Here is an 18,453-nt window from a genome sequence, read left to right as displayed (position 1 = left end):
ACCTGGGAAGAGGGGGACCCGTAGACGGATCTAACACAAAAAAAAAACAGCGGCACCGATCTGAGGAGGAACAACTAATTTTACTAAATATATCAAAATGAGGCTAGTAGAATTATGATAGAGGGTTTACAGGCTGAAAATCTTACACAGAAAAATGCAGGAGGACCACGTGCTTTCTCCGCCAGGCTGGGAAGAACAGACCCCGCGTCCCCCACGCGGCTTCACCACCCCCTCTCCCGCAAAGACCCCTGGGGAGTGCACCTCCTCCCCTCCCCCTCAGAGGGCCACACCAAAAAAAGGCAGTTTACAGTAACCGGGGAATTAACCCTTTAACTGCCCGTACCTTACATGATGTAATGATGTGGAATACCGACAACAAAAAAAAATCACAAAACCATAACAAGGTAAAAACACCACTAGGTAGTAAGTGTTTTATTTCTAATTTTATTCAGTACTGTAAGCATTTGGAATCATTAATGCTGCAAGACCTTCCAAGAAAGAAAAAAACACTACCTGTTAGTTGTGAATTTTCAGACTTGTAGAAAAGTGAACGGTGTTCTGCTTCTGTAGATTTGAGCCCATGATGGTGTCAGACTATGAGGGTTCCTTACATGTATACGTGTTCACTTGTCAGTATTTCAATAAAATTTAGTTTAAACCTACAATATATGAAACTTCTGACCTCACTGAAATATTGAAAAGGAACTTGCTCTCAAGAGGCTTTACTCTGTTGCACCAAGACTGCAATCTTTGATTTAAAAAAAAGTTACTTTCAGAACTGACTTTAAGAAGTCTTGAGAGGAAGAGAATGGATATAAATACTTCATTTTTTAAAAATCATCGAGCTGAGTGGTTCATGACTGTTTCTGTGGAACTGTCATTATGCCCATGGATTCTCATTCTATGTTATTAAAGTAACTTGGCACAACTGCCAGCCTAAAGATGGAATAAAATCCGCACTTCTATACTCTGATTTGTAGCAGACTGACAATGTGCCTTTAGTTAGAAGTATAGATGTTTCATATTTAGAAGAAATATTCATATTTAGAAGAAATATTAATACTTCTATGTAGTTATTCTAAAATTTACCTATTCCTTAACTGCATGACTCTAAGCTGATTGTCAACGGCTTTTCTGTTTTCAATGTGCATTTGACCCAAGAAGAAGGAAATTTGCTCTATAAGAACAGGACTCCTGCTTCTCAGTTTCTGTTGTCATGTTGGTAATCTGTCACAGTTGACCATCTAGTGGAGTAAGCATCCACTGGACTATTACTGCCTCCTTTGCATTTGCTGACTTTTCTTTGAGGTCTTTGTATCATCATGAATCACCTCATTCACACAGAGTACCTAGTCCTTTAACCTAGTACTGCATTCCCCATCTCTCCTTGTGTAGATCTTTCAGAAGAAGAAAGACAGTCTGACCTGAAGGGACTTGCTACCAAGACCCAAAGCAAGGTAGAAAGTTGAGTAGGAAAGGACTAAGGAGTACATGAAGTAATAATTCACGCTTTTTTGTAAGAGGCCTTAATTATTCCTAATCTCTGCATATGCAAAATATTTGTTTCTTGAATTATGTAATAAAAAACCCATGATAATGGAATAAAGTCCTGTGGTATGAGAACTCTCCTTTTGTCCTCTCAACTTACAATGTAAAGTACAATTGAATTTGTTCTTCCTTGTGTGGCTTGACCTCATTGTAAGAAAACTTGTTCATTTTCCACAGCATTTAAAAATGTTTTCTTTTCTCGTGTAGGTACCCTTTTCCTTTGTCAAAAAGCTCCATGTACACGGTGGGAGCACCACACACCTGGCCTCAGATTGTGGCAGCTTTGATTTGGTTAACTGATTGTTTCAAGGTAGCGTCTGAGTTCTTTGAACCAAATATTTCCACCAATATTTTTCAAGCTGGAATTTTTGTTACAGATGTCTTTATAGTGTTTTTAAAGTTTCCTTCATTTTATATGTGAAGGATAAGGTAGGTACTCTTACTTGCCCCCTGGGAGTTAGCTCTTAATTTCAGTAAAATTTTAATTGAGTTTTTAATGCTATATTATGACTTTAACTTTTTTTTTTTTACTCGTTAGACTGGGTAAATTTGTGTGTGAGGAAAAAGGCTGAGCGGTGCAGTTGACATGCTAGTGGGAAGGGATGCCATCTAGAGGGACCTGGACAGGCTTGAGAGGTGGGCCCATGCCAACCTCATGAAGTTCAGCAAGGCCAAGTACGAGGTCCTGCACCTGGGTTGTGGCAATCCCAAGCACAGATACAGGCTGGGTGGAGAACTGCTTGAGAGCAGCCCTGAAGAGAAGGATTTGGGACTGTTGACTGATGAAAGATTCAACATGAGCCAGCAATGTGCACTTGCAGCCCAGAAGGCCAACTGTATCCTAGGTTGCATTAAGAGAAGCTTGTCCAGCAGGTCAAGGGAGGTGATTCTGTGCCTCTACTCTGCTCTTGTTAGACCCCACCTGGAGTATGTGTCCAGTTCTGAGGCCACCAACAGAAGAAGGACATTGAGCTGTTGGAGCGAGTTCAGAGGAGGGCCATGAAGATGATCAGAGGTCTAGAGCACCTTCTTCAAGGGAACAGGCTGAGACAGTTGGGGCTCTTCAGCCTAGAGAAGAGAAGGCTCCAAGGAGACCTTACAGTGGCCTTCCAGTACCTGAAGGGGGCCTGCAGGAAAGCTAGAGAGCAACTTTTTACAAGGGCATGTAGCAACAGAGCAAGGGGAAATGGCTTTAAACTGGAAGAGGGTAGATTTAAACTAGGTATTAGGAAGAAATTCTTTACTGTGAGGGCAGTGAGACACAGGAACAGGTTGCTCAGCGAGACTGTGGATGCCCCATTCCTGGAAGTGTTCAAGGCCAGGCTGGATGGGGCTTTGAGCAACCTGGTCTAGAGCGAGGTGTCCCTGCCTATAGCAGGGGGGTTGGAGCTAGGTGATCTTAAAGGTCCCTTCCAAGCTATATCATTCATAGAATCTATGATTGTATGAAAAATGGCTTATATACATAAAAATGTGATACATTCATGGATATAATTCAGTATTTTTCTTGTAGGACTTCTTGTGATAGCTGCCAACTCACGCTATATTTCAAGTCTAAGGGTGGAATTTTTTGATAGTAGTTATTCAAGCATCATATGACAGTGGGGTTTGTTTGTTTTAAAAGCAGCAATTCACTTGTTACTGCCAGCTCTGATCTGGACCAAACTGGAGTCTATCAGAACTTCACCACTGCTGAATTGGGTACACCTGAAAATCCCATCCTTCATAATCTGAAAAGATGCATTTTAGCTTACCAAGGCAATTTGGTAATGCTGGATGTCCAGTTAATGCCTATTCATCTGTGCTTTTAGTAAACAAAACACAGGCACATTAACTTGATGTGATTGGTTGTATGATCCGAAAGAGCACCACTGCACTCTGCTGAAATCCTAACCGAACATTACCCTACTTCTTAGGAACTTGAAACTAATATGAAAGCTAATGGAGATCTTCACGCTTGTTCTTTGTATGTACACTTGTGCCTTTCAGTTGTACACTGCCATGAGGGAAAATCCGTCTTCTTTTGATGATGGGCAGAACTGGGGAGGAGAAACAGATGATGGAATTGTACATAACAAGGTACTATGGAAAAAGTAAATATTATCAGAACTGTTCAACTGAATTTTGCCATATGCTGTAACAAAACAAAATCTAAATATGATAGAACAAATTGGACTGGACTATATTTGTATATTCTGTTGAGTTTGATATTTACATATTTATATAGCACTATATAAAAAGTTGTATCAACTAGTTTCCTGAGCGGACATCCTGAGCAGTGGAGACTGGGTATTAAACTCAAATGCCACCTTCTCCTAGTTGCTATTATTCTGTTCTCCTTTGTGGAGAAAGGAGTGTGTATGCTGTTTGTTTATTGTCTTAGTAGATTATCATGTATATCTCCATTTAGTGTTTGAGTCTTCTATAGTTAACAGCAGAACAGTGTAAAGATTGTAAATTAATTATTAATGTGGCTCCCATTTATATTCATTCTGTTTACCATTTAAAACTTGGTGTTAATATTTAATATTTTAAAATGGCAGTGTAACTCAAGCTCTTAAAAATCCAGCAGCTTACTTGCTTTCTATTTTATTATATATTACTAGTACTATTTGAGTTTTACTCTGTCTCAACTCACAGCTGATGTTTTGGAAAGGATTCTATATTCTGCCAGTACATTTAATTTAAAAAACTAAAGAGGAAGGAAAAACAAAGGAAAATTTGGTATTTTTGAAGAAAATGTTTGGTATTTTTTACCTCCAGCAAATTATTTTTATGTAACCTTCCTCTGATTGTTGAAGTAATTCTCTAAAATCTGCACATCTGAAGTATAAAGTTCATATTTACCTAAAAGGATGTTAAACAGAGCTACAGTTTCTATTATCTAGCTTCAGTGTATCACATGTTCCAAGACAATTGATTATTAAATATTGTATCTGCTACCTTTTATCAGCATCCCAGAAAAAATGTATGGAGTGCTCCTAGAACTCTGTTAATTATGTAAATTCTAGATACCTTCTTCTACCTGGATATAGTCTACTGACTTTAAAGAAATTTTAAAGAAATGTTTAAAGAAATTTAAAAAAAAAAAAAAAAAAGTTGACTCTTATTAAAAGAAGTACAGTCAAACCAGAGAGATTTTTTGTATCGGTTGTCTAATTCTATTAGTGAGTAGATTTAGACAAGCTATTTACAATTCTTTGAGTCTTCATAAAAACTATTGAAATTGTTCTCAGCTTTTCATGGACTACATTGTAAAGTGCTACGAGCACTTCATGAAAGGGGGAGATACTTATGAAGAATTGGATGCAGAAGTGCAGTCAAAATTAAGTAAGTTTTCATGTCTTAATAAAGTATTTGATTTTGTTATTAGATTATTTTCTCCTTGCTCAATTTTCAAGTTAAAGTGATCTGAAATAAAGGAATGTGGAATTCCCAAGTCCCTCAGTTGCACTAACTTAGTTCTTTTTTTTATGCATTGTACATGGATCGTGATCTGCGGTCAGATGTACGTGTGTAACTGTATCGTTTTCAATGGTTTTGTAATAGAAAAGCAGTATGCAGTTCCTCAGGCGCAAATTCCATCTGCACAAATACTCTTGTTTCTGTCTGACAAAGTATTTTATAAAAGTAAATAAATAAATCTCAACAGTCTGCTCATTTGAAGAGTAAGAAAGTTCAGCTGCTTTTCAGGTTGGATATTAGGAAAGGTTTCTTCTCAGAAAGAGTGGTGAGGGAGTGGTGAGGCACTGGCACAGGCTGCCCAGGGAGGTGGTGGAGTCACCTTCCCTGGAGGTGTTCAAGAACCGTGTGGATGTGGCACTGAGGGACATGGTTAGCGGGCATGGTGGTGATGGGTTGGACTTGATGGCTTTAGTGTTTTTTTCCACCCTTTATAATTCTATGTAAAGCTTTGAAAGCAGTAAAAATTCCAAACTCTCTTGTGAGGATTTCCATATGTGCTTCAGCATGCACCTGTGTTCAGCTTCAGTGAGCTGGAAAATCTTTGACATTTCATCACTTACGGAAACATAAACAGTGTATGAGAACAAGGAGGGAAAAATAATTCTCACTTTTTAAGCTCTCCTACAAAAAGCAGACTAAGGACACACTCGTTGCCAGCAGGATCCGTCAGCTGGAAAGAAGACATAGTATGAGACTGTTACAAGATATTTGTAGAAAAAAAATTATTTATGCCATTGCTTGGAAAAGACTGAGGGAAGTAAGGGAAATCTCAAGATGCAAGAAAGCTTGTAATGAGGAAAGGCACATGCAAATAAGACAACTTACAAAGCTTAAACAGAGGAAACTTGTCTAACAACAACTATCCTGTTGTGTGGGTCTCATGAGACTTCGGAATCTAACATTACAGGAATGATTTTTAGCTCTTACATGACACCAGAACTGTTTGTTTTGTCCTGTTTTTTGCCTATTTACTTTGTAATGAAAGCTTTTAGGTAGTTTTTTAGTTTTCAGTTTAAAATAATTGGTTAGATAACAGGTATTCACTGTGTTGATGCTAAGGCAGTTACTCAGATATTCTAAATAGGTGGTGACAGACAGGTGAAGATTAATTTATAACTGTTCTTTCTTCTTTCTCACCCTAGAGGATTTATTTAATGTAGATGAATTCAAAATAGAAGGCTTGGCAGCAGAAAACAAAAGACTTCATGAAGAAATTGCAAGACTAGAAAAAGAAAGGGAAAGTGAGCCGGTTAGTAAACTGGGTCTGTCCTTGTGTGTATGAGGGATCTGAATGTTCAGTTATTCAACTTTGTCATGATTCGATAGTAAGATACTGGTGATACAATGAAAATATTTTTCCTTTCTGTAATGCTTTTCAATATTCTAATCAGGCTTCGTTATTACAGACTTCATACTGTTGTAGTAGATCACTTTTACTGTGGAGTCGCTGTTCGTTTAATATTGTGCAAATATTTTTTAGAAAATATTTCAGTCAATGCAAAATTTTATTAATAAAATACTTGAGATAGCTTATCTGGACTTCAGTGCTGTCTTTTCCAGAAACATTGGTATGAGAACTTCTCAGTGGATAAGAGCACAGGATTCAGTGGTAGCAAAGAATAAAAATATTTTTTTGGGGAAGCATTTTGTTTCAGAAAGTGACTTCTGTTTTTAGTACAACATGGGACAAAAATAGTTCTGTAGGTGTGCAGCTGGCAAACTGAAACTCCTGTCTACTGTGCAAAACTTGCATGTTGTATTCCCACTTTCCTCACCCTTTTGTTTCATTTGCCTTTTATGTATTATACTTAAGCTGTGAATTCCTGCAGTAAGAACTTTTTATGCAATGCCTAATGCAAATCAAAAGTTTGAAATACTGAAATGCAAGAATTAAGCTGCAAACCATCTTTTCAGCCTCTTTTGCTATTCTAAAGACTAACTTCTGTCAGCTGTCACAGAGAATGAAGAATTTTGATTATTTTTTTTAACTCTATATTTATACTATTGATGTTGACTGTAATCTACCACCTTGTCTGGAAAGGAAGACAATTATTTTAGATTAATGCTGCAGTGATTGTTCTTTCCATCCATTTACTAGGATCGTTTAGTATCGCTACGAAAGCTGAGATCTTCTTTTCAAGCAGATGTTCAGAAATACCAGGCTTATTTGGCTAATCTGGAATCTCACACAACCATCCTTGATCAGAAAATGAAAGGTGTTAATGAAGAAGTCGAGGCAGCAGGTAAGGTGGCCTTGGTCATAAATATTTAGTGAAGGTAGAAATAGGTTTTAATAAATAGTTTGTAATTCTCAGCTTCAGGAATGACTTTGTGTATGATAGTGCTACAAATAAACTTTCCAAGGTTAATTGCGAATTGAGAGAATTTCTTGCAGATAACTGTTTATATTCTAGAGAAATGAAATACAGACAGTATTTACTCAAAAAAAAAATACTGGGAGATGAGCCTTAACTATCTAGTCTGATATTTTTATATTAATTTTTACAAATGTTTTGTGAACATAGAAATGGAAGTAGAAGCAATGAAGCAGGAGAATGCCCGGCTCCAGCACATCTTTGATAACCAAAAGTACTCAGTTGCGGATATCGAGAGAATAAATCATGAGAGAAATGAGTTGCAGCAAACCATTAATAAGCTAACTAAGGAACTTGAAGCAGAAGAACACCAGCTGTGGAATGAAGAGCTAAAATATGCTAGAAATAAAGAGGCGGTATGTGAAAACCCTGCCACGCTGAGAGATGGCTATCAATATTCACGATGTGACTTTAAGCTTGGGACTTGAGCTATTACTAACTTTTCTAAATGATTTAACAACAGCATAGGTGTATCTTAACAGGCTAAAGTGCCAAGAATGGCTAGAATATGCACCACTGTAAGCTCTCAGTCCTACAGTATTGAGACTTCAATAACATTAGACTGAAATAGATATGTTGAGACTTCAGAGCAAAAAAGTAATGCAAAACTAGTGCTTTGAGTTAATATCTCTGCGTGTGTTTAGGGATGGATTGGTACCTTACATGTAAATTATGAGTTTAAGGGCTGCTTATACAGAATGAAGAGATGTGGCCCTGTAGGTGTTGGGATTCAAAAACTGCTGCTATGCTAGATATTTGAAATAAACAAACATGCATTTATTTATCTATCTTTTTCATTTAGCAGAGTTGTGCTTTCTCATGCACTCAGTATAAAATTCTTCATACCATACAAATATGAAGCACATAAAACCAGAAAAATATTGCTTGATATTTGCATATAAATGGTGCTCATGTCAGAAAATAGAGTATTTAATAAGCTATGTCTAGAGTTATGCTCAAGTTCAAGTATGTTATAAGAATATGTGGCCATGTGATACTTCCTGCCAAAACCAATGAGAGAAGGCACATCAACATGATGACTGATCATTGCTTTAGCAGTTTGTACTATTCCTAAGCATGTTTCTCCTCCACTGTCAATTTATCTTCAAAACTCTGAAGCAGGAAATAATACAGCAGGAGGGAAAACCATGGGAGGAAACCATTTAGTCTTACCCATATATACTGAGAAATTTTGCAGAGTAAGATCTGAAAGAATCATAAAACATCACTTACTGTGGCACAGACAGAGCAATTCAGAAACCTATTTAAAGTACTATATGAATACTTTTTGCAAAGCTTTTCAGTTGTATTTTTTCTGATTGTTGCCCTTTTCATCTCTGAGCAGATTGAAACACAGCTGGCAGAGTATCATAAACTGGCTCGAAAGCTGAAATTAATTCCAATAAGTGCTGAGAATTCTAAAGGTCACGACTTTGAGATTCACTTTAATCCTGAGGCAGGACCAAATTGCCTAGTCAAATACAGAACTCAGATTAAGGTAAGTAGACTCAACACTGAGTATCTGTTACCACTCAGAACAAAATTTTACTGTTTCTTTGGGAATGCTGGGAAAGTCTCTCTTAAACTCTCCATTAAACTTCATTGAAAACTTCTGTGATTGTCATAACTACATTGTGTGGTATAGGATGAAAATTTGGTATTGGTGGGTACAGCAGCATAAATTAAAATTTGTAGAAGGAAAAAACTTAGTTTAAACTGACAAATGGCATTAGCTAGGTTTTCTTCTATGTGTATTACAGGCTCCTCTTATGGAGATTGTAAACCAAACTGAGGAAGAAATTAGGAAAGCTACTCAACGGAAAATGAGTCTGGAGGATACTTTGGAACAGGTATGTTTTTTGGTTAATGAAGGTTAGTACTAAGATTCTGTAATGTTATCTGCTGGACTCACTTGACCTTTTACACAGGATATTTGTATGGGGTTTTTTGGGGGGGAAGCCGAGAGAAGATTGCTTCAATTGTGTTGGAACTTAAAAGCTTTTGTGAGAATTAGGATCTCCTTCTGTTGGTAGAAATAATTTATATTCCCTGCACTGATTATGTAGCTGCATATATTTGATGATAAACATTGGAAAGACTTGTTTAATAAGTTGTCTATTACATTCTATTGTGTGGATTATCATTGCTAAGAAGTAATTGGGGAAATCTTTAGCAATACTGGGTTCAGGATGGATTGGAACATTTTTATGTCATATAGCATGCTGACATATGCATTTCCATGTAAAGAGAATCATAGAATCATAGAATGGCCTGGGTTGAAAAGGACCTCAAAGATCATTGAGTTTCAACCCCCCTGCTGAGTGCAGGGTTGCCAACCACTAGACCAGGCTGCCCAGAGCCACGTCCAGCCTGGCCTTGAATGCCTCCAGGGATGGAGCATCCACAACCTCCCTGGACAACCTGTTCCAGTGCGTCACCACCCGCTGTGTGAAAAACTTCCTCCTAATATGCAACCTACATCTCCCCTGTCTCAGTTTAAAACCATTCCCCCTTGTTCTATCGCTATCCACCCTCATAAACAATCGTTCCCCCTCCTGTTTATACGCTCCCTTCAAGTACTGGAAGGCCACAATGAGGTCTCCCTGGAGCCTTCTCTTCTCCAAGCTAAACAAGCCCAGTTCCCTCAACTTTTCTTTGCAGGAGAGAGGAGAGGTGCTCCAGCCCTCTGATCATCAAAGAGCTTAAAGCACAAAAAAAATGAAAAAAATCCCACAACCTGTTACCAGCAAGTGTTCAATGGTCTAATTTTTGTGCTAAAATTAATACAGGGATTCTCAAAAACCCTTGCATTATGGGTTACTCTTCCAGAATATATGAAGTATATTTTATTTATTTATTTTAGAGACAAAGTCACTATGTTTTGGTTGAAATTAACCTGTCATCTGAAGTACTGAATGTATATTAGTATTTTTCTAAACCATAAACAACTTGCATTGAAAACTTTGAGCTGCATATTCAAAATCTGCAGTTCTAGAAGAACTTTCATTTCCAGCGCAAGATCATTTACATACAATGCAAAAAGCTTTTATTGGCATTGTGTGCACCAAAGATGGTAAAATTAGTTTTTTCATCTCTGTCCTTGTGAAATTACAGTTCTGTGGCAAAATACATGATTGTACAGATTCCAACGTACTTACAGTTCTTTGTATTAGTACCAACGGATTGACCCCAGCCAGTAGCCAAGCATGCTGCTTCCTCACTTCCCTCCCCAGAGGGAGGAAGAAGATAACACAGGCAAGAAGACTCGTGAACTGATATATGTGGAGTTTAATAGGTGATGGAAAATGGAAAAACAAACAAAGCACAGGAAACCACTCACTATCCCTCATAGGCAGAGCAATGCACTATCAGTCTTTGAACAGCTGCTACTTGGAAGCTTTAAAAAAAGAAAAAATGAAATCATTCTTCCACTACCTCAGTTTTTCTCACAAAGCATTACAGTTTATAGTATGGAATACTCTTTTGGCCAGTCCTGGTCAGCTATCATGGCTGTGTACCTTCCCAAAGTCATGCCTGCCCCCTGCAAAACAAAGCATCATGCAGCCTGCTATGATGAAAGCTAATGCCACCTTGGCCAGACCCAGATTAACAAGGCATTTTATGTGTTGTCTGTAATGGCATGGAGTTATAGGTAGAAATTCCTTTTGAATTAAATCTCAAGTCACATCCTCATTTCAGGTGAATGCAATGGTAGCAGAGAAGAAAAGCAGTGTGAAGACACTGAAAGAAGAAGCAGAAAAGCTGGATGATCTTTACCATCAGAAACTTAAGGTAGAACTTTTCTGTATGTTAATAACAGTTTACTGTTGATATCCTTAACTCTTGTATCTGTATGTAAGGATTAGTTTTTCTTGTTTGCTTGAAACTTTGCTCTCAGTTCTTAGAGATGATAGAACGTTCCCATGTTCTCTTCAGAAGTATTTGAGTGCTATCTTAAGAGTCAGCTTCCACTTTCTCTTAAAATAATCTGATATCGTACTTTGTCAGAGCCTGTAAATCATAAGCTACTACAACCAGTAATAAAAGCAACCATGTCCATCTCCTGACCTCAGGATGTCTCAATGTACGTGTTTTAAACAGATTCTACGGTATCTGCCTTGTTTATGCATTGTATATAATAAATAGACTTCCAGTTTGTAATAAACCTGTTACCACAGGTTTAAAAATTGAGGAAAATATTATTTAACTAATAGCACATAAAATACATTACTGATGTAAGGCTGTTTTCATTTTTCTTCCTCCAGGGAGTTCTTCCACCCAGCAGTTACTCTGCTTAGGTGGATTGATTTAATTGAAAGCTTTCAAAAATAGCAGTAATCTACCTTTTGATCTAGGTAACTGCATACATCTTTATTTGAAGACAAGTTCATAAAATACTCGATAGCAACTAGATGTTTAAAGTAGAACATAGTCATTAATTTCTCCTGTATTTTTTTCAAATAATACGCATAAGGCTTTAGTATTGCACATCATTTGTTAAGGTTTCAGTGATTCACCAGAATTAAGTGTTTGTTTAATGATGGCAGAATTTAGTTTGTTTTTGTGCATTTAATTTTTATTAAATATACTGTCATCAATGTTATTCGCCTTGGATAGACCACAGAATCGCTTTGGTTGGAAGGGACCTTAACCTCCCTTCCAGTTCTGACCCCCTGAAATGAGCAGGGTTGCTACTGATTAGTTAAAGCTGCCCAGGGCCCTGGCCCTGAACACCTCCAAGGGATGGAGCATCTAAAAGTTCTCTAGGCAGCCTGTTCCAGAACCTCATCACACTCCATGTAAAGAATTTCTTCTAAACATCTAACCTAAATCTCCTCTATTGTACATTAAAACCATTCCCCCTTGTCCTACCATTATTAGACCATGTAAGAAATCTCCCTCCTGCTTATAAGCTCCCTTCAAGTACTGAAAGGCCTCAGTGAGGTCTCCCTGGAGTCTTCACTTTTCCAAGCTAAACAAGCCAAGCTCCCTTAACCTTTCTTCATGAGATGATAGCTCCAATAGATGAGTGCTTGCATTTTCCACACACATTTCAAAATCCAAAGTGAAGTCTTTTTTTAGTCAAAAATGATTTTGTTTGTTTTGATGTTTTTTTTATAAACTATTTAGAAAGTCTATAAGTAATCTCTTTTTAGATTAATTTTGAGAGGAAGATGGCTGAACACATTGACATACAAATATTGTTAGAGAAATAAGGGAAGGCTAGGTTGGCTTTGAGTGGAGAAATACAGAAAATACTTGAAACTTGAGGAATCTTCAGAGTTGAAGTGCAGAGGGAGGACGTAGTCTATTGTGGTTTTCTTTTGGGTTTTTTTGTGTTTTATTTGGTGAGGTTTGTTTGAGTTTTGAGAGTGGAACTACTTGTGTGGTAAATTCCTAATTCAAGTATCAGGATGAATAACATAAGAAAAAATAAAATCATATTTTTCCAAATATGTGATCTGTTATGTTATATTTTGTTTTCTTTCCTGGCGTTTACAGGAGGCAGAAGAAGAGGAGCAAAAATGTGCAAATGAGCTGGAATTGCTAGAGAAGCATAAACAGTTACTTGAGAGTGGTGTCAATGAGGGTCTCAGTGAAGCCACAAATGAACTGCATGATATACAGAGACAGTAAGATCCATCACTTCTGTTCATGTAGATTTATTTGGGAGGGGAGGGGAATCATTGGATAAAGACATTTTCTCAACTCCTAATGTAAAATTGTTTGAGTGCTTATACATCTTGTATATTAACTTCACAAATTCACAGTTGAAGTGTTTCTTTTGAACACTAAGTTTTGCAAGACTGTTTGTCTACTGTATCAGCACTCCTGTTTTTTTCATGTACTTTTTTTCCTCCATATGATGGAGCCAGATTATTTTCACTGATGCGCAGTGCCGGGACAAGAGACTATGGGCACAAACTGAAGCAGAGGAGGTTTTTTGGGTTTTTTTTGTTTGTTTTTTTTTTTTCTGAACACCAGGAAGCATTTATATGCTCTCTGGGTGACAGAGCACTGGCACACATTGCGCAGAGAGGCTGTGCCCAAGGAGATAGCTGTAACTTGAGTTGGCTCGGCACTGCACTGCATCCTCCCTCTGTCCTGGTTTCAGCCTACAAAGTGCCACACCAAAGATAACACAGTGGTGTTTGGTTGTTGCTGAGCAATGGGAGTATACTTGAGGCCAAACCAGGCTGCTTGGCAGGGCAAAACCTCCACTCTTGGCAGGGGAGAGGCGGCTGCATTACAAGCTCTGCCAGGCCACATGTGGGCTGCAGGTTGGACATGCCTGCTATAAGATCCGGGCAAGTTAGCACAGCACAATATGGTCCTTTTGTCTTCTAGGTCAGATGTTAATAAATAAATCTGACCTGGTTTACATTAGTATTAATAGGAAAAATGATGGCTAAAGATAACAATATATGTAACTTGGTAAAGAAATTACTGAAGATTTCAGGAAGTTCAGAATTACGGACTTGACTTTCAGAATGCCTTTATTTTTTAGATACCAAATTGTTATGCAAACAACAACAGAAGAGAGCAGGAAAGCAGGTGATAACTTGAATCGTCTCTTAGAAGTGATTACTACTCATGTAGTATCTATAGAGGTAAGATGAAGTTCAATACGCAGAATTAAATCTTTCTAGAGATACCTACAATTGCAATTAAGCACACAGACATGAGAACTTGCCCTGTCCAGTAAAGTATCTGTTAGTTATTTGTGGTCAGCAGATCTATGTTCAAGTAGTAGGCTGGTCATGGGTGGTGTGCCCCAGGGGTCAGTCTTGGGACCAGTACTCCTTAATATCTTCATTAATGACATAGTGGTATTGATGATAGAGTAGACCCTCAGCAAGTCTGGTGATCACACTAAGCTAAGTGGTGCAGCTGATACAAAAGAAGGAAGGGATGTGATCCAGAGGGATTTGGACAGGCTTGGGGAGTAGGCCTGTCATTAGGTTCCCTCATTAGGCATTCAGCAAGGCCAAGTGAAAGATATGGCACTTGAGTCACCGCAATACCAGGTATGTATACAGACTGGGAGAAGAACTCATTGAGTGCAGCCCTGTGGAGAGGGGCTTGGGGGGGGTCCTAGTGAACAGAAAGCTGGACAGGAGCCAGCAGTGTGCTCTTGTAGCCTGGAAGGCCAACTGCATACCAGGCCGTATCAAAAAAGCAGTGACCAGCAAGGTGATGGAGGTTATTGTCCCCCTCTACTCGCTTTGTGAGGGAGTACTGCATCCAGGCCTGGCGTCCCAGCACAAGAAAGATGTAGAGCTGTTGGAGCAGGTCTAGAGGAGGGCTATGAAGATTATCAGAGGGCTGGAGCACCTCCTGCAAAGAAAGGCCGAGGGAGCTGGGCTTCTTCAGTATGGGAAGAGAAGGCTCCAGGGAGACCTCAGTGTGGCCTTTCATTACGTGAAAGGAGCTTATTTAAACAGGAGGATAAGAGACTTCTTACATGATCTGATAGTGATAGGACAAGGGGGAATGATTTTAAACTAAAAGGAGATTGAGGTTAGATGCTAGGAAGAAATTTACTCAGAGGGCAGTGAGGCACTGGAAGAGGCTGCCCAGAGATGCTGTGGATGCCCCGTTATTGCAGAAGGAGACTAAAGCACTGCACAATTCACTCATAAGAAGAAGGCAAAAATATATTTATTAATATAAATAGATATAAGATGGTAAGTTAAACAATGATAATAGTGACTTAACAAGATTTGAAATTGCTAGATATCCTTGACTATTTGCTATACAGAGAGTGAGGGGTGCATAATTAATCTAAGCTCAAATCTTAGTGAAGCTAGTATAGCTTAAAAACAATAAATCACTTACCAAGGATCTGTTGGCAAGGCATCACCATGTTCCAAGTGAATCTCTGCGCATGTGTTAAGCAACCTTGAGAGGTGTCTCTCCTCAGTGGGAGATTCTGGTGTGCAGCCAGCTGCTTGCAAGAACTCTCCTTTGAGAGAGTTGAGTTCTTAGGCTGCTTGCTGTTTATGGGGTAAGATGACTGAGTTATAGTCAAACAGCTTAGAATTGGTTTTATTGAACCAGGTGTTTGTTATCGGGTGTCTGAGCACCTGGTTTGAGACAGTTTGGTGGTGGTTAACTGTCTCTGGTAAAACCTTGATTGTTATTACCCTCATGGGCAAGGTCTTTTGCACCTCATAGCACGCACTAGGCTTTGGGCATGACAACCAGGCTGGGGGGGTGAGGGGGCGGGTCAAGGAATGCACTGTCATACCCATCCCTGCAGGCATTCAAGGCCAGACTGGGTGGTGCCCTGGGCAGCCTGATCCAGTGGGAAGCAACCTTGCTCAAGGCAAAGAGTTCGAACTGGTGATCTTAAAGGTCCCTTCCAACCTAAGCCATTCTATGATTACGCCTCCTGAACTAAGTTTGTTGGTTTCCAGTATATTTGCCAACAAAGCATTTGGTATAAATAATAAGGTGATTAAATTTTACTACTAAATTCCTGCATCTGCTTTCAACATTCAGACAAATGTTTAATTGAAATCATGTAACCCATACAATGGCTGCTCTGAATGCTTCAGCAGAAACAGTATAATAGGGACCACAATAACTCTAATAAACTTTCTGTAACTCTTCCAGAAATATCTTGATGAACAGAATGCCAAAATTGACAGAGACTATGAAGAATTCATGTCTGAAGATCTACTGTCAACCTTGTCCGGAATTCTAGACAGTTATAAAAAGAAGGCTGAAAGCGTGTAATTACCAGAAAGCTGAAGATGAAAATTTTGTGCTTCTGAAGCTCTGTTGTGGTGTCTCCTAAAAGGATGGTTACTTCCTGCATTTAGCAGCTAACTTGGTTTTAATGAAATGATAATGAACTTCCTTTGTCTAATCGACACAAATATAGTAAAGGATTAAAATATTTGTAACTTAAAAAAACAAAAGCTTTGCTTACTCTTCCTGCTGCCAAAATATTTCTACAAAATTACAATGTCTGTGACAAGACAACCGTGGAACAACTTAATTTCTTTTATTCTTTATAAATAAATATCTGTGCTCTTCCAGGAACATTCTGAAAGATGAGTAATGTCAGCCTGTTAACAGTGGACTTAAGAGATGGGACCATAATTGTCAGTACAGATGCAGTGGGGACTGACAAAAATAACTGCTGGTTTTTGTACACTTAAAAGATTACTGAGAAAAGGGTTGTGCTTTCCTTCTTGGAGTATAGTTTGTGCGCATGTTAATATTTAGATGTATTTAACACAAGTTCATGACAGTGCATGTCATTCCATAGGCCTTCAGTTTATCAGCAAGACCAAATGTAAATGTCTTCCAGTGTCTTGCTTGTTATCTATGAAACTGCCCAGAGATCCCTCCTAAGTGTGTACAGTTTTTATTATTTTTTAGCAAAGTCTCTTTAAAAAGATCAGTAGTAGTTATGCAGTAGTTTTGTAAATAGTTTAGAAAATGAAAGATAGTTTAGAAACAAAGTTCTGCCTCTAAATGCTTATAGTACCAGATGAAAACTTACTGTACTTCTTAAGTATGTGTATTAGAATGAGCTTTAAGTAGGACACTGTGAATTCTGACAATATAAATAATTAGATGAAGGTTTAACTGGTCTTGTGTGCATTGAAATGGTGTAAAACGTCTGCATTCTTCTGCTAGATCAGTAAAGCAGACCATACTGGGTTTTTCTTCCTTAGGAAAGTAGCAGTAAAGTTGGCATATGGGGAGCTCCAGTTCAAATACATTAAGAAAATGTATCCCCAACTCTTGAACATGTATTTGTCTTTCTTGTTCCATGCCATGTTGTAAGCAGAGGTGCTATCTGCTTGTCTACTCTTTTCTATACCTTTATATTCCCTGGAAAAAAAAATAGCCTTGGAGTTTAATTTTGAATACAGTTCAGTGATAAATGTCACTGATTCAAGCATACAACAAAGAAACTCCACGGTCTGTTCAAAAATGTTTAGTAGCTGATAGATAATTAAAGTTACTCCTTGATTCTTTAATCAGACAAAGATTTGAATGAAACACAGATCCCTTGGATACAAATCAAAATTTAAGTTTAAACTCTCTCTACACAAACTGCAAATAAAACCAAACTGTGTTTAATTTTGGGCACTTTTTGCAGAGCATTCACGAAACTCTGTTGTCCTTGTTGAAGTATGTGAATTTTTTGGCTCTGCTCTGAGTATTTCTTTTTTTTTTTTTTTCAGATACTATAATAATGGTGGTATTTAAATTTCTTTCTAGTCCTTTGTTATACACCAGAAGCTTATTTTCACAACTGTAAAAGCTTGTTGACAAGCAGGTAGCATTCCTGCTTTTCTTCTGTTGTCTTCTCTCATCTTACCTTTAGTAACTCTTAATTTTTTTCCTACAACAGCCTATTCCTCACCAAATCTCAATTACTTCTTAGAATCCCTTTTTTGTGATCTTTCTAATGTATTTGTTATCTAAAGCAATATTCTCCTAATTAAGCAAAGCTATGGAAAATACAAAACAATCATGTTCCTTTAAAGTAATCGCTTATTTAGGGACTACAGTCTTCCTTGGCTTCCCCATACTTGTTTGTCCATACTTCTGTACCTGACTGTTCCTGTGTCCATTAGTATCTGCAGCCTCTTTGCATGCGGAGTAGTCAGTTGATTTAGTAAAAATAATTTCAAAGGACTAATGCTAACCCAGTGGTAATGGGTTAAAGAATCAAGGTCAGAATGACCTTCCTTTGTATTCTGGATTGTGGCTTTTAAATAGAATATAATCACTGCTTGGATTGTTGTTTTTTGTTGTTGTTTGGTTGGATTTTTTCCAACCAGAATGTGAAGTCTTAATCAAAATGTACCACTGGCACCTGCATATTTCAGTAGTATGAGTAGTTTGTAATTCTGGGGGGCTTTTGTAGGGGTACAGTTCCCCCATCTATTACTGAAGTATCTTTTGTATAGCTTACTTAATATGTCTTAAGTTGATGGATTTTTAAACTCAATAAAGTTACTTAGACCTGTTTCTTTGAATCATGGAGTTTTCATGGACAGAAACATGATGTGAAAAACAATCAATTTGTATCCAG

The 18,453-nt window shown here is 38.0% G+C and overlaps 1 protein-coding gene across 7 annotated transcripts in view; it reads left to right on the top strand.

The window, feature by feature from the left end:
- The window catches only part of NDC80 (NDC80, kinetochore complex component), a 27,799-nt gene extending 9,346 nt beyond the window's left edge, over window positions 1-18,453 (top strand). For 5 of the 7 annotated variants that reach the window (XM_021387548.1, XM_021387544.1, XM_021387546.1 and 2 more), the window contains exons 6-17: window positions 1,756-1,858; window positions 3,538-3,627; window positions 4,785-4,878; window positions 6,156-6,262; window positions 7,112-7,256; window positions 7,539-7,744; window positions 8,734-8,886; window positions 9,149-9,238; window positions 11,088-11,180; window positions 12,891-13,021; window positions 13,897-13,999; window positions 16,008-18,452. In XM_021387548.1, the coding sequence (XP_021243223.1) occupies window positions 1,756-1,858; window positions 3,538-3,627; window positions 4,785-4,878; window positions 6,156-6,262; window positions 7,112-7,256; window positions 7,539-7,744; window positions 8,734-8,886; window positions 9,149-9,238; window positions 11,088-11,180; window positions 12,891-13,021; window positions 13,897-13,999; window positions 16,008-16,130 (1,438 nt within the window). In that variant the 3' untranslated portion in view covers window positions 16,131-18,452. Of the gene's footprint in view, window positions 1-1,755; window positions 1,859-3,537; window positions 3,628-4,784; window positions 4,879-6,155; window positions 6,263-7,111; window positions 7,257-7,538; window positions 7,745-8,733; window positions 8,887-9,148; window positions 9,239-11,087; window positions 11,181-12,890; window positions 13,022-13,896; window positions 14,000-16,007 lie in introns of all 7 variants that reach the window. The other 2 variants (XM_021387549.1, XM_021387550.1) reach the window with 1 other exon arrangement.

This window comes from Numida meleagris, chromosome 2 (genome assembly GCF_002078875.1).
Source record: "Numida meleagris isolate 19003 breed g44 Domestic line chromosome 2, NumMel1.0, whole genome shotgun sequence".
NCBI lineage: Eukaryota > Metazoa > Chordata > Aves > Galliformes > Numididae > Numida > Numida meleagris.
Note: the sequence above shows the minus strand (reverse complement) of the source record. Positions and strands in the feature narration are given on the sequence as shown.